General features: G+C 33.7%; 1 protein-coding gene and 1 long non-coding RNA gene across 5 annotated transcripts in view; one reads left to right on the top strand and one right to left on the bottom strand.

The window, feature by feature from the left end:
• LOC115985760 (probable serine/threonine-protein kinase PBL1) overlaps nucleotides 1-15,536 on the bottom strand; it is a 35,992-nt gene that overhangs the window by 5,292 nt on the left and 15,164 nt on the right. The window contains exon 4 of the mRNA XM_031108661.1: nucleotides 7,542-7,877. Within this exon, the coding sequence (XP_030964521.1) occupies nucleotides 7,542-7,877 (336 nt within the window). The remainder of the gene's footprint in view (nucleotides 1-7,541; nucleotides 7,878-15,536) is intronic.
• LOC115987665 lies at nucleotides 8,077-15,216 on the top strand. Of its 4 annotated transcripts, none has more exons than XR_004091174.1 (6): nucleotides 8,077-8,698; nucleotides 9,659-9,717; nucleotides 13,222-13,276; nucleotides 13,968-14,037; nucleotides 14,135-14,192; nucleotides 14,957-15,216. It is a non-coding gene; the product is annotated as an uncharacterized LOC115987665 (long non-coding RNA). The 4 variants fall into 4 exon arrangements; XR_004091173.1 differs by lacking the exon at nucleotides 13,222-13,276 and adding an exon at nucleotides 10,029-10,088 and having other exon boundaries at nucleotides 8,086-8,698; XR_004091176.1 differs by lacking the exon at nucleotides 9,659-9,717 and having other exon boundaries at nucleotides 8,085-8,698.

Raw genomic sequence — 15,536 nt, forward strand, 5'->3', positions numbered from 1 at the left:
CTCAGAAGAATCTGTTGCTCACAACCCCTATTTCCCATATGATCAGGAGCTGTTTGGACATGATGAAGATAACACTCTAGATCTTCAAGAAGATTGAGCTTATTTGTCTAGCCTGCATAAAGGCCAAATGCTACACTATTTACTAGTGAACTTTCACTGTTAATTTCCATTCCTGATGATAATGTTCTGAAAAGATGATTCTTCATGTTTCCCGTAACTTTTAGTCACACCAGGATTGCTTTCAGCAATTTATTACTATTATCTTTTACTGTTAACTTTTACTATTTACGAGTACTGTTTACTCAAAACTTTGCCTATTTAAGGGGGGATGTCCCTTGGGAGTTTTGGGGAAGTCAAGTTTTAGCTCAGAATTCTCTCCTTAGAATTCCTCCTCTTAGGAAGCCTTCTTAGAAAGAGAATTCCTTATTTCTACTACTACTACTACCTTGTTCACCTTTGTTCACTACAAGCCTTGTAATCCTACAAACCTTATAACTAGGACTAGTTCAAGCTTTGTAACTGTTAACCTATAACTGTTGAGATCTTGTATTCATTACTACTACTCTAAGTGTTTATCCTACTTTCAATAACAAGTATTTTCAGTTTTATGTTCATTATTTTACTTGTTGCTACCGTCACCTTGGACGGATTACCGCCATACCGGACGGTTCTAAATTGTTTTCATTTACTTTGAATTATTTTGATATGTACTGCTTGGCTGGTTCTACCGCCTTATTATTGTTCTTACATTCAAGCTATTTACTTTTAAGTTACTTACATTATTTTCTTTACAATATTTATGTGCTTCCTTCTCTTCCCATCAGCAGTGCGTCCCCTTCCCCCTTTATATATATATATATATATATATATATACATATAGATATGAAAAGTGGAAACTCACTTTTCAACGTAATACAATAACCTTAATTGGGAAAGTCTCTGATAGTTGAATAAGAAATCTAGGGTTCAATTCCTGCTTACACCAAAAACCAATTGATGTCTTGGTCTAATGATAAAAAGCTATTATCAAGAGTGAATACTATAAGTTGAAACTCTCTCAAAAAACCGTAATACAGTAATCAAAATTTAAAAATAAAAAATAAATAAATGAAAAGAAGAAGAGTGAAAGAAAGAAAAATAATTATAATCAACTTCAATTACAGATTATTCTTCATTTAAAAAATAATAAATAAATAATTGATAAAGTATATAAGAAGAAAATTTGATAATAAGAAATAAAATGTTTTATCCAAAAATAATTTTACTGTGGGGGGCTCAGGCCTGGGTAATCAATGCCAGCCACTTAACTTAGACCCAAGACCAGCCTGAGTAGCCAAGGCTAGTCCAGAAGATTGAAGTTGGCCTAAACCTTGAAGGAACAGGCCCAGCCTAACAATAAGTATGTTAGGATCTAGGGAGTATCGTTCGGGGAATCCCACAGTGTTCAGGACGGGCTAGGCCTACTACCGTCCAATAAGATAGTGGGAGATCGACGAGGAAATGGTTAAATTCAAGTTGGTCCTCGAGTACTATTAGTGCCTTTGGGGAGTTTGCTGCCAAACACCATTTGGAATCAGAAACAAGTTTCAAGAGAATCTTCAGAAGACATGATTGTTTCTAGGAATTCTAGGTGAAAGTGGGATTACATGGGAACTAGTGAAAAAGTAATGATTTGAATCCCACTAAGGAGAGACTATATAAGCGAAGTGAGGGCAAACAATGAAGGGGGTTAAAAAAAGAGAGAAAAAAGGAAAAAGGGAGGAAAGTTAAGTGAAAGGAATAAGAAAAACCAGAGGGTAGGGAAGTGTTGAGCTTGAAATCACAAAGGTAACAAAAATTGGACTATCTAGGCAGAGTTTGAAGCAACTACATATAGGACTGTGAGGAAACCCACAAATAAATAAATTGGGAGCCCAAATCCTTTGTCCTAAAAGGCAACACTAACAGGTTTGGGTACCACATTTACAAGGCTTCTAAGTCCTACTTTTAGTATATAGTATATGATATGATTGAGTTCTCATTGTTTTCATTCCTTCATTCTACTTTTTTTTTTTTTTTAAGATGAAACCTAGTGGACTTTATTTAATCAAGAGCATGTTGTGTAATGCGAAAAAGAAAAGAGGGGTATTCATTTAATTAAACAATAACCTATTCATTCTTTTTTTTTTAGTACTAGCAAGAGCTAGAAAGCTAGAACAACTCAATAACATAGTAAAAACACACTATTAAAAAATAATACAAAATGAAAAAAATTCTCTAATGAAACCAATTTTTACAAGTATCCAAGCAACTATCAAAGCTCAAACTTTGTTTGAATTTAGAAGATTCACAAGTTCTCCAAATATGCTACAACCAACTAACTATCGGAATGATCGGATAGATCCCTGCTCCATCACTATGTGAGCCCTAGTTAACAATAATATAGTCCATTTTGTACCCTTTTGAACCTAGAATTATGTCACGAAGTGAATGTCTAATGTTGCTACTTTAGCATGTCATTTTAGGGCCATGATATATATAATACTATCTCATGTTTCATGTCTAAGAATGTAGTCAAGTGTGAATGAATTGGCATAAGTGATTGGAAATGATTATTTTATGGATCATAGCCCATGCAATTATGAAGAATCTATTTTTCAACACAATCATGAGCATTTGGTAAGAGATCAAGTGTTGCTTTGAGTTTTTAACTCCTAAGGGATTAAAGAAACTCATTTGGGTATGACCAAATAATCTAGGGCATAGACAAAATATTATGAGTGATGTACCATGTTAGTTAAGATGGTAACTTAATTTAGTACTCCTACCATATACCTTCTCATCAAGTCACACACTCTATTTTATCAATGAATAGAGGATTGAGCAAAAGATTAAGAGGTGTCAGATCTAACTGCAGTAACCAGTAAAGGATGAGTGGAAGATGTTAGTAATTAGGCCGTATTTGACCCAACGTATAACCTACAGCCCAAGTATCATCCACAAGGGTTATCATATAAGTTTTGATGAGTTCAAATTTAAACAGGTCCTGAATTGAGTTGTCAAGATCAGTGATTAGTAGTAGAGTTATTTAAGATAAGCGGTTAAGCGTTTTTAAGGACCACTCATCTAATAACAGGTTTATACCTGCGTGTATTTAAATACTCATATAACATTCAAATTAAGGTAGAGTAGGAGAAAACTATACTCCTATAACAACCTATCTAATTTATTCTTCAACAAACAATCTAGAAAATGCAATGCAAATTCATGTAGGAATTCGATTTAGGAACTGACAAACCTTAGCCATAGTTGGCCTTTCTCTTCGTATCTCACTAGTACACATTCCTGCAATTTCAAAATACTCTTTCACATGGGCCTCCATTAGGCCACCCTCCCTTGAAATGCTAGTATCCACCATTTGCATATGCTTATTTTGGGCCAGCATTTTCCTAACCCATTCAACTATCCCAACCTCTTCCCCGTCCAAAAGGGTAGGCAAATTGGGGCACTTTCTAGTAGCAATCTCGAACATTAACCCATTGTCTCCACAAACTGTAAACATTAGCCTCAAGTGTAGCTTCAATGAAGCCTGCCTTGTACTCAGGAGGGCATGTAATAGTAACCCATTGTCTCCACAAATTGTGTGGACGCATGAGAAGTGGAGGTGTCAATCCGCCTTACTAGACTGAAATCAGTAATATGGGCCTAAAAATCAGAGTCCAAGAACACATTGTGGGACTTCAAATCCTGATGAGCAATAATGTGCTTGTCCAAACTATGCAAAAAAGAGAGACCATTAGCCACACTCCTAACAATCTGAATTCACGTCCCCCAAGATAATGTGGCCCCGTCTTGTTCCAATTGTCCCAGTGTGTGAGTCTCTGATGTCGGCCAATTTAATCATAGTTTTCAGAACCGAACCGGACCGGGAGGTCGGACCGTGAAAATCGAAAATCGGGATGAAAATCTGTTTTTTAAGTATAAATAACCGGATTTTTTGTTAATTCCATGAACCGTTAAAACCAGGGTTGGACCGCACGAACCGGTGAGAACTGTGCGGTCCAACCCCTTAGCAAATTTTAAAAAAAAAAAAAAAAAAAAAAAAAAAAAAAAAAAAAAACAACAACAACAACAACAACAACAACAACAACTTAACACAATTTTATTCTACTTAATTAAATTATCCATCTCTTACAAGGAATAAAAAAAATTATAATTAAAATCCTTCAAAGATATTCAACTTTACTTCAAAAATTAATCATAAATTTTAATGTTTTCATGGCTATTATTTTATTTTATTAATTTTCTTATTTAATTATTAAATATATGCTTGAAAATCGTTAAATTTCCCCACATTTATAGATATATTGTCAATTTTTCTAGTTTTATAAATTTAATATCTATATTTAGGCTTTAATTAATTATTAAATTAATTATGACATCATCACGGTTCGACCCTGGTTCGACCTCGGTTTGATCTCAAAAACCTTGAACCTCTCCCTTTTACGGTTCAATGGATGGTCTGGGTCTGAAAACCTTGAATTTAATAACAAATTTTAGTGTAGCAAAGTTTATCGTTTCACCAAGAAAAGGAAAATAAGAACCTGTCAAAATAATATATAGAAAAATATGATTGAAACTAGGACAAAGAAAGTTTAGTAAAATTCAATAATTAAAATCACTAGGAAGTTAGGGTTTGTCCACCAATATTATTAAGCATTCATTATCAATCCAATTTAACACACAATCGAGTAAGTAAGCACATAAACTATCTGATTGGAAGATTTTGAAATAAGCTTTATCAATAAAACTCTCTTTGATTGATTACATTTATCAATTATGCCAATAATTTAATCTAAAAAATAATAACTTTGCTAGAAAAACTCAAAAATATCGCATACCCTAGAGGCTATACTATGACAAAAGTAATATCTAACAAGATTATTACATTTTACAAGAGAGATTATAAAACCCTATTCTAATAATTAGAAGATTCAATAATAGACTTATAAAAGAATAAGAAAGTTAATATTAATCTAACAAAAAAATTATGAAAAGAGAACTATTGATTTCAATAATCAAAACATGAAAAATATGCTTGGATTGAATAGTGGACAACTTACAACCTTGAAGATTCACCCTAACCCTAGCTTAGGTTCTTAAGCTTCTATAGAAAATAAATTAAAAAAAAAAAAACCTCAAAAATTGATGAAAAATAAGGTTTTCCAATAGCCAAAAAGCATGGTTGCCCTTGTATCTCTTTAATTTTTATAACATTTAAAACCCTAAAACAAATGCTCCCTAAAAAGGAAAATAAAAAATGTCAATTCATGTTTTTCAACAGTAGGTCAACTTCTAGATCTGTTTTGGCCTTTAAAATGTTATATTCTGAAATTTTGGTAAACTATAAAGTTTTAGATCATCAAGTCCTCTTTTGTGGCCACAAAAATCAAGTCAATCCGACATTAGAGTAAAAATATATGGCCAAAATACCAAAATTAGTCATAATATTTTCATGCTAGGATTTTTTCCATCTTTGGCTTAAATGAATTTCTCTTTTTCTTTTTATGTTTCCACACATTTTTCACTCATTAAATTCTTCAAAAGACACTTTTCAATCGATCTTCACCCTTGGATTCTCTTGGCTTCATGTCTACATGCTTAGTTCATTAATTTTAACCTCCTACAAGAGAAAAATACACATAATACTATATTTTAGACAAACTTGCAAACTCTCATACGTACATGTAAGTATGGGAATAAACACAAAATAGATGTAATAATGCCTACCAAAACTAAAATAATATTACACTTTTAAGCTATTATTAGTCTCTTTTTTTTTTTTTATGTACATATTCACATGTTAAATACATACTAAATAAATACTCACATGCTAACTATATATTACTTTGTGACATAGTAAACTCTCACATTTCCTGTGTGTGAGTCTCTTTTATTTTTTATTTCACATGTTTGCTTGTAAATAATTCTTTGCCATAAATATTCACATGATATATTATATGTAAATAAATACTCATATATATATATATATATATTTTTTTTTTTTTTTTTGATTGTACAAAATCTTTTCCAAAAAATCAAATGCCAAGTATCTAATTTTTTTTTCTAAAACTTTAAAGTTGGAATTAAAATTAAAATGGGGTAATATCCTTTGGATAGGTGGTATGGGGTGCCTAACACCTTCCCCACTCGTAACAGAACTTCCGAGTACAAGATTTTTGGTTCGAGACTTTGGTTTACCTTAATTAATTAATTACTCTTGAATTGGTTTTTAGTTAATTAGCTAACTAAAAAAGAATTAGACAAATAGGTGACCAATCATACCTAATACAAAACCAATGGTTAGTAGCAACTCCTAAAAATAAAATAAGAAAAAGAGACTTATAAACACACCTCACCTAAGAAACACATGCACACAAAGAGCCACGTTGCCAAGGACCCAATGTGCGACAAACCAAAGCCTTTTTTTGGGGCGTCCACAATGTCAACTTAGGGTCATAATATAATATAATCTCGCGGAGCATGTCTGGGAAAGCGATCAAGTGTGAATGGATTGACATGAGTTTATTATTTAAAACACACCATTCATTTGATGCCTCATAGCTCGTGCAATTATGAAGAATCTGTTTTTCAACATAATCATGAGTAAATTTTATGGTGTGGGATCAAGTGTTGCTTTGAGTTTTGAGCTCATGAAGGATTAAAGAAACTTGATTGGGTGTGATCAAATAATATGGGGCATAAATGAGATATTATGAGCAATGTATAATGTTAGTTTAGATGATGACTTAATTTAGTACTCCTACCCTCAACCTTCTCATTGGGTTGCACACTCTATTTTCTATATAAAGAGAGGAATGGACAAAAGATTAAGAGAAGCCAGTTTGTACTGTAGTACCCATTGTGGACAAGTGAGAGATGTTAGTAATTGGGTCAGATTTGACCTAACCTATAACCTCTGGCCCATGTATTATCCACATGGGTTATCGAATACATGGACTTAATTTGATGAGTTCAAATTTAAACTGATCCTGAGATAAGTTGTCAAGATTAGCGATGAGTAATGAAGTGATTTAAGATGAGTGGTTGAGCATTTTTAAGGACCACTCATCTGATAGTAGCTTTATCCCTATTTGGATTTAAATACTCCTATAACAGTCATATTACTATAGACTAGGAGAAAAAACATATGGATAGTTTTTGTAAGTACTCTCTCAGATAGATTGTCTCTCTCTAGGGATACCAACTACAATGCCCTAGGATTTGGAGAATGGAATATACGGAAAGACCTAGTAGCCCCTTTGGTGACTTGAAGGTGTTCCAAAAGGTGAAGAGATCATAAGGAAGAATTTGTAAAAAAAGCAAAGAGCAAAATTCGGCAAGTGTATGATTCGTTCTACCAAGGTATGTGCACATACAATTTATTTAATACACATACAATCTATTTAATATATCCTTCAACAAAAAGTCTAGAAAACATATAACCCATTTAATTTACTATGCAACAAACAATCTAGAAAATGAAATACAAATTCACATGGGAATTGGATTTAGCAATTGAAAAACCTTAGCCATAGTTGGCCTTTCCTTTTGTGTCTCACTAGTACACATCCCTGCAATTTCAAAATACTCTTTCACATGGGCCTCTATTAGGCCACCCTCCCACGAAATATTAGCATCCACCATTTTCATATGCTTATTTTGGGCCAGCATTTTCCTAGCCCATTCAACTATCCCAACCTCTTTCCCGTCCAAAAGGATAGGCAAATTGGGACACTTTCCAGTAGCAATCTCAAACATTAAGATTCCGAAACTGAAAACATCAGCCTCAAGTGTAGCTGTAGTGAGGCCTGCCTTGTACTCAGGGGGCATGTAACAGTAACCTATCACTACAAGAAAATCAAGCAGTTGCGGCGGACCTATTGCGGCGGGTGCCAAAACAGCCGCTATAGGTCGCCTTATTGCGGCGCAAATTGGGCCAGCTGCTGTACAGGAGATCTATTGCGGCGGGTCAAAAGCCCGCCGCAATAGTTATAGCTATTGTGGCGCGCTACAGCGGCGGCCCAATGTCCCGCCGTAATAAACGTGTTTCAGCAGCCCAAAGGTTAGATATAGCAGCGGGTCATTGACCCGCCGCAATAGGCCCTTACATTTCCCCCACCCGAACCTAAATTTTCCCTCTGTTTTTTTTTTCCCTGTTCATTTGAGCGCCTTTTCGTTTTTAGCTAGTCTCCCACACTCTCTCTCTTTCTCTCAGACACCGAAAATCTCCTCACTGTCTCATCTCTACCACTGTCCACAAACCCATAGCCACAGCCACCACCTCCCAACCCCCAACCAAAACCACCACCACCACCCAAAAATCGAGCCTAGTTAGGTCCAAAAAGAAATGGGTCAGGTCTAGCCCGACCCATTTCTCTTATCCTTTCTAACCCTAACGGTTCATGCCCCTAATCTAGAACCTTCCCTCTTAACAGAAACCCATGGCTTGAGCAACCTGATCTCATCACCTCAAACTGGCACCGCCATCAGTAGAGGCGGCTTGCTCCTCATCAAAAACCCTTACCGAGATCTCTCTAATCTAGGTTCGAGCTCTCTCTCTCTCCCTCTAGACCTTGATCGACCTTTCCGATAAACATTCCTTTGAGCTTTGAATTCGACCACTCAGTTTTGTCCAACTTGGTTCGCAAAGTTCCAGGTATGGCTTTTTGTTTTTATTTTTGTTTGTACATTTATCGCTTCAATTTGTGTTAAAGATTGCTTTTTTTAGATGTTTTGGTTTCTGGGTATCTGCATTTTACCATTTCTTCAAAGTTATAGACATAGAACTTAGTTGGGTTTCTTTGGAAATTCTTATGTTGATGATAATGACTGATCTTATATCAGCTTTGTTTCAATTTTGAGTCAAACAGTGTATACAATGGGCTAAGCATGGTTGTGTGCATTTTAATGGCTTTTTGATTTCAACGGGGGGTGGTGTTTTTGTTTTTATTTTCCCGACTGGTAGTGGTGATACAGTTGTGGGTTTGGTGGTTGGGGTTGTGGGTGGTGGTGGTGGTGACGGTGGCATTATCTATGAGAAATACAATGGACCTGATGTTCATTTGTTGCGTTAGTATTTAATTGGCTTGTGAGATTGATAATGGAACAACCAGTTAATTTACTGAAGTTTGTTTACTTAAAGCATGTTGATATATATATTACTGTGAATCACAAGATACTATTTGTTTGTCCATGTGCCACACCTAAGTGTCTGAATGTGTTCCAACCATTGGACCAATGCATGCTTTTATTCTGCTTGGACTAACAGTAGTGGTGCATGCCACTCTGATAGGCTACTCAGATTAAACAAACCTTACCTTGTAGAATATCAATTAGAGTAAGGTATTCATTCAACTCCTAATTTGCTACGTATGTTACTGACTTATCATAACCTGAGGTGCAATTTATTAACATTTGGACAACAGAGATGAATAAACAGATGACTTATTAATAGTTGTATTGTGATAAGTTGATGGCTACATGGTAGGAGATATGGTTTTAGGTGGTCCAACATTTCCATTGATGTATCTTGTTTTTCTCTGTTTTTATGGTTTCTGGTTTTCACTAATCCACTTTCATATCCTTTTAACAATATTGTTCTTGTTTTGTCCTGTAGACTATCGTTGTTGTTTCTGTTGCCCGCATGGAGTTGTACAGCTTGGCTCTTTAAATAAAGTATGATAAGTTCAAAATTCTTTTGGTGCATTGTCACAATCATGCATGATTACTGAAACTTTTACTCCAAGTTGATGTTTGTGCAGTTTCCTATGGGGCTACAGGATAGATATTGAACTTAGCTTTTTCTTTGTTTATTTATTTTTAATTTTCAACATTGCTGTGAGAATAACAATGCTCATTCTTTTTTTTCTAATGTTTTGTTTTTCTTTTCTTATTTATTTGAAGTGAATTTGTTATTAGTTCTCTTTGCTATTTTGGTTTACTGGTATATTAATGACTTAAATTTTTTTTCCTCATTATGCGCATAGAAAGTGCGCCCAGCATTGGTGTAATGAGAAAGGAGATATAACTTGTGAGATCTGCCATCGGTATGCTTTTGAATATTGCCTTTTATGCTTTGTGCTATTTCCTTAGAAGCATAGATGCTTTTTAAGTTAATATTTTACAACTCTGATGGCTATGATACTTAATGTTTTTCTTCAAGGAAATCTTGAGTTGAAATGAGAAAGGCACAGCATGCATTACCTTTAGAAATGTGATGATTAAAGATGCAATATAATTAGTCATGGGTTGAACCCACTAGTTTCATGTTGTCAGACTGAAATCAGTAACCCAGATGATCTGTACAAATTGAATATCACAGCACCACATGGAGCAGGGTTAGCCATTTTTAAGCAAACATACCCTTTTTGGTTGTTCATGATTTCTAATTCCATGATATTTTTGTCCTCAATGGCAGTAATGGTTGTACTCTTTCCACCAAGCGAGTTTGTTGGTTGGACTTTAGCCGGATTCTCTCTATTCCTCTATTACTGCTATTTTAGTTCATTGATAATCATAACCAATTCTCCAGGCTGGACTGCTCTCATTGTTCTTTTCTCACCACTTATTTTCCTTATAGTAGGAGCCTTTGTGACGAGTTTGGATCAGGTCGAATTGCTAAATGCAATTGTACCGTGGAGAACACCCAAGTCCCTCACATTTATTTGTTTCTTTTTTTTCTTTTATTTTTTATTTTTTTTTCTTGCCATCAATTTTACTTCTTATTTTCATCATTAAATCTTGACCATCCATACCAATTGCATCAGGTGCAATTGGTATTTGTTGACTCTTATATGGAAGGTACTAAAATATATATATAGCCGAGCCCAGAGCTATTGCATCTAGAATGTGTGTCAGTACAACTCTGTTTCAGTTTTCCTCAGTTGCTCTTTTGTTTGGGTCCGTAGGTCTTGTAATATTGCAGCACATAATGCTGCAAAGTTAGCTTTGAATTCTGCATTACCTTTGTGTTTTAACAAGGAGAATCTACCTGAGGTTATCCTTTTTGCTTCTGTGGTAGACTCCCAAGCTATAGTATCCTCTTTTTCGTATGAATGATATTGAAGTTTAGCAAAAAAAAAAAAAAAAGAAGAATGTGTGTCAGTTTGTTTTTTTGTTTACTAATAAATTTCGAGAATAGAATTTAGCTTATTTACGCATGGTTGGAAGTACCCAACGCCATCTATGAATATAATGTATGTATGTATGTAAAATATTATTGCAGTAAAATAGTCTGATTGGATTATCATCGCTTTTTTTTTTTGAGTTTGCAATCAATTTCCTCACACTGTCTGTCACACATACACCTAAAATGGCAAAATCCTCTTGCATTCAAAATTTATCATCTTTCAGCTAATATATAATTTTTTATAATCCCCATTTTCCTCTAGTTACAAGTTATTTGCTTTGTAAATTTCACAAGTTAAGACGACTTTTGTCAAAACACAGGCCACAAACCTTCTAAAAAACTACTAATAATTTCGGTCTACCAATTATTAAGTTGACTAAACTCTATTAGATTTAAAATATTATACATGGTTCTCAAGATACTAAAATAAAACCAAGATTTTAAAATTATTTTACTGATTTGTGGGAAAAATAATAATAAACAAGCATTGTTCCAAAAAAAAAAAAGAAGGAAAAAGGTTATTGGACCCTTGAGAACTAATTTTTAAACTTTTATCTTTTTTTAAGTACTATTATTCTTCACATGAAGCAAAATATTTCTTAACAAACTTAATTAACATTTTTTTGAAATATGCAATCTTTGGTTTTCACAATTATGTTTTCACAATTCTTTTTAGCGGGGCTGAAGATTAAATCTTTGGTTTTCAGGGAGTCAGTAAAATTTTCTGTTGGGGACAATGGCTATTACTGTGAGACTCATGGCTACAATGGTAGCATTACTTGGTATAAGTATGTGGGGTTGTCCATTGCATTTGAATGCTCAAAATACTAGTGTAGCATATAATGAGTTTGATTTTGTCATAAGATTGTCAACACAGTTGTGTAAAAGCTAACAAAAAGTGAACATGGGTGCTCTGTTTTTTGGCCTTAGTTTTGATTTGATCTTTGGTTCTTAAAATTTTAAGGTTCCTGTCAACTTAAATTCTAGAGTGTTTCATAAGCCAGTTAGCCTTGTGAACTACAATTTTGAGAAGTATAAGCTTATTGTCATAGTTCTTAATGACCAAAATTTCAGTTAAACTCAGTCACTTGACCATTATTAATGATGAATGTTCCTAAGTTGTGGCTGGTTTAGACGCCAATTCAGTAAATCAACCAATATCCTTGCATCTTTAAGATAATTGAAAACCTCCAAAATTTCTAGTTCATGTTAGGTCCATATTTGTCATGATAAAAGTAAGACTTAGACCTCGAGGCTAAGTTTTTCTTGAATACTTCTGGGCTCCACTGACACTATGACCCATGGTTAATGTTCATTATTTTATCAAATAATTTTTGCTAGGCTCCACCTAGGCTAAGTAATACTTTAATACTTCTAATATATGTGTTGGTTTCATGTTTGTATTGTAAAAATATGGCATGAAATATCTACATGAATGATAATGTAAAAGCAGCCAGCTTTACATCTGAACCCGAAAGTATTAGCAATAGAATTATTAGATGATGAGGAATTTCTTGGATAATTTTAAAGTATGCCTTTTGGAGTAATTTGAGCATATTTAGAGAGTATTGTAGCTGTAAGGTTTCTGGACTGACTTCAATCATGAGAGTTTATAAGGACTCATTTAGTGGAACAAGCATTCTCTTTTACTAAACTGGGGGAAGTTAGAGCTTATAATTTATAGGGTTTTTTTTTTTTTTTTTTTCCTGTTAGTGTGTATGGTTTTCTGCTAATGCTCTAAGTAGAAGATTACAGAATCTTTGTTGTTTGTTCAGTTATTTGGTTGTTATTAATTTGTTTTCTTCTGTAGCTGACATGTTTGATGATTTGGTTTTTTTTTTTTTTTTTTTTTTTTTTTTTTTTTTTTTTTTTTTTTTTTTTTTTTTGTAAAGAAATTGGGTTTAGTTTTCTGGGGAAAAATTATTTGAAGTTTATATGGGTCTTTGGAATAAGATGTAGAAGATTGTTTTGGTTTTTTGTTATTGGAATTTTGGTAATTTTGTATGTACTCTTTTTTCAGTTTAGTATAGTTTATCTGGGAGTATTTACAGGCACCAGTGAAGCAAGGAAATGCAGTGAACACACTACACAGCACAATCACTTTTGGTTATTTGAAGTTTGATTTGACATGTTTTTTGTTATAAACTTTTTTTTTGTTTCCTCGTAACTCATTGATTAATTATATGATTTTGAAAACTAAAAGCAACTTGTTTTTCTTATTCTTTCATGAAGAAATTGTTGAGTAATTTTTTGCTCTTCCAAATGCTACAGACAAAAAATGGAACAAATAAAATTCCAATAGGATATCTGAACCCTTTTTTATTTAATTGAATATTGGTCCTATTTTTGTATGGTAGAAGAAATGATTGGGACAGAGAGATTAAAACCCCAACATGAATATCTGATTGTGATGCCTTAATCTTCAAATGTGGGAGAAACTATAGAATTGGTTTGCTTCCAACAAGTAGGGAGTGTGGATATTTGAACCCAGTTTCTTCCTGTGGAGAGAACTGGACAATACCATATAGCTACAAGGCTCGTGATGAGCTGATTTGACATTTTTAGTGTTTGTGCAAAATTCATAGAAAAGGACATCACCCCCCCCCACCTTCTTTTCCTCACCCTTTCATCTTGTTAATGTTTTTCTGCTTCCTGTCTAACTTGATATCCTTTATAATGACAATGTTATTGTCAAAGGGTTTAATGCAGAATTGCTATTAAGATCTTTTAAGATGGAGTTCTATATTATTACTTTTCAGCATTATACAGAGACTTAACCAATATTCTTTTATTTCAGAAAGTTCTCAAGAAAGAATAGGTGGAAAGGATAGCCAAAGAAGAGAATACAAGCAAAACCATAAGAACTGGTCAGCTACTTACAAAAAATAATTTCTTGGTATAGCATTGGTTATTTTCTTATGTGCCTTGGCAATTTAAGTAATTTGTGAAGAAATATTTTTTTAGGTGGAGTAAGGGGGAGCAATCAACCGCTTTAGCAACTGCTACTGGTTCTAGCTTACAGGTTCGTATGCTGCAGCAACAAGTATAAACTGTTAACAATTAAAATCAAAGATATCAATTGCCTACCTCTACTGGCATGTTCTTTGGGGTTGGGGTGGGTGAGGAGGAGAAATAAAAGAAGTGCTGGAAGAGTAGTTTGTACTAAAGAATTTATTTACAACTTGACATTACACCTTCTTGTAGCCTGGAAATCCTCTTGAATTAGTTTGTGGAAACAAACCTTTGTTTTTGATGTTTCGTCACAATATTTTTATTTAAAAAAAAAAAAAGATTTTTATGCTTAACTGACTGAAGTTTGCTCCTATGAATTTATGTCAATATGGTCTAATAAAAACTGCATCTGAGTTCGAAGTTGGTTTTTTCTTATTTCTTTCTCCTAATGTGTACAGGAGAATTGTCTAGTAGTGATGAGAAAAAATATAAAGCACTGAACCCAAATTGCTCATCCAATTCTCACATGTGTGGGTGGATGCTGAGGTTATGGGTTCGAAACCCATTTGGTTTGTGTGTGTGTAGCTTACTAATAATAATAAAAAAATGTTGATAATGGTTTGAAATTGATATGACATACATGTATAGAAACTAGAAGTTAAACCTAGCAATGCAAGCATCATGATGGTTTCTTATCATAAATCCTCCTTCTATACTAATAGTACAGGGCCCTGATCATAATTACAAGTTATTCCTTTCAATTTTCTTTACCTATAAATCAATTTATTAATATATGCTGTATATTGAGTTCCACTCCCTTTGTGTCTCATGCAGCTTGGAGTAGATACTGTTCCAGTCCTTGTTGGCCCTGTGTCCTACTTGTTGCTGTCTAAACCTGCAAAGGGTGTTGAGAAGAACTTCTCTCTCCTCTCCCTTCTTGAAAAAATCCTTCCTATCTACAAGTGAGATTTTTTAAACTTACCATCTATGTCATTTATTCCGGATCTATGGAAGAACAACCGCATTTCTTGCAAGTGTTAAAAGATATTTTTAAACACTTTAGAATTTTGATTATAGTATTAGATTAATTTCAACGGTTGTTTTATTCAAATGACCACATCTTTTTTTTGTTAATTTAAAGATGCTGGTTATAGACAATGTTATGTATTTGATAATATATTTCTATGTTAATATTATGTTAGTTTCAAGACATTTGTGGTGTTGTTAATTAATTACATTTGTGGTATTGTGTTAGTAGAGTTAAAACTATTACAGGTCTTTTGTAACAAGTTTGTGAACTATTTATTTACTAGCAAATAGCAGTTTTAAAACCCACTAGGAAAAAAAAAAAAAACCTATAGCGGCGGTCAAAAAGCGCCGCTAAAGGGTCACATTTTATGTTTTAAATAAATAC

The sequence above is a fragment of the Quercus lobata genome, chromosome 4, assembly GCF_001633185.2.
Source record: "Quercus lobata isolate SW786 chromosome 4, ValleyOak3.0 Primary Assembly, whole genome shotgun sequence".
Taxonomy (NCBI): Eukaryota; Viridiplantae; Streptophyta; class Magnoliopsida; order Fagales; family Fagaceae; genus Quercus; species Quercus lobata.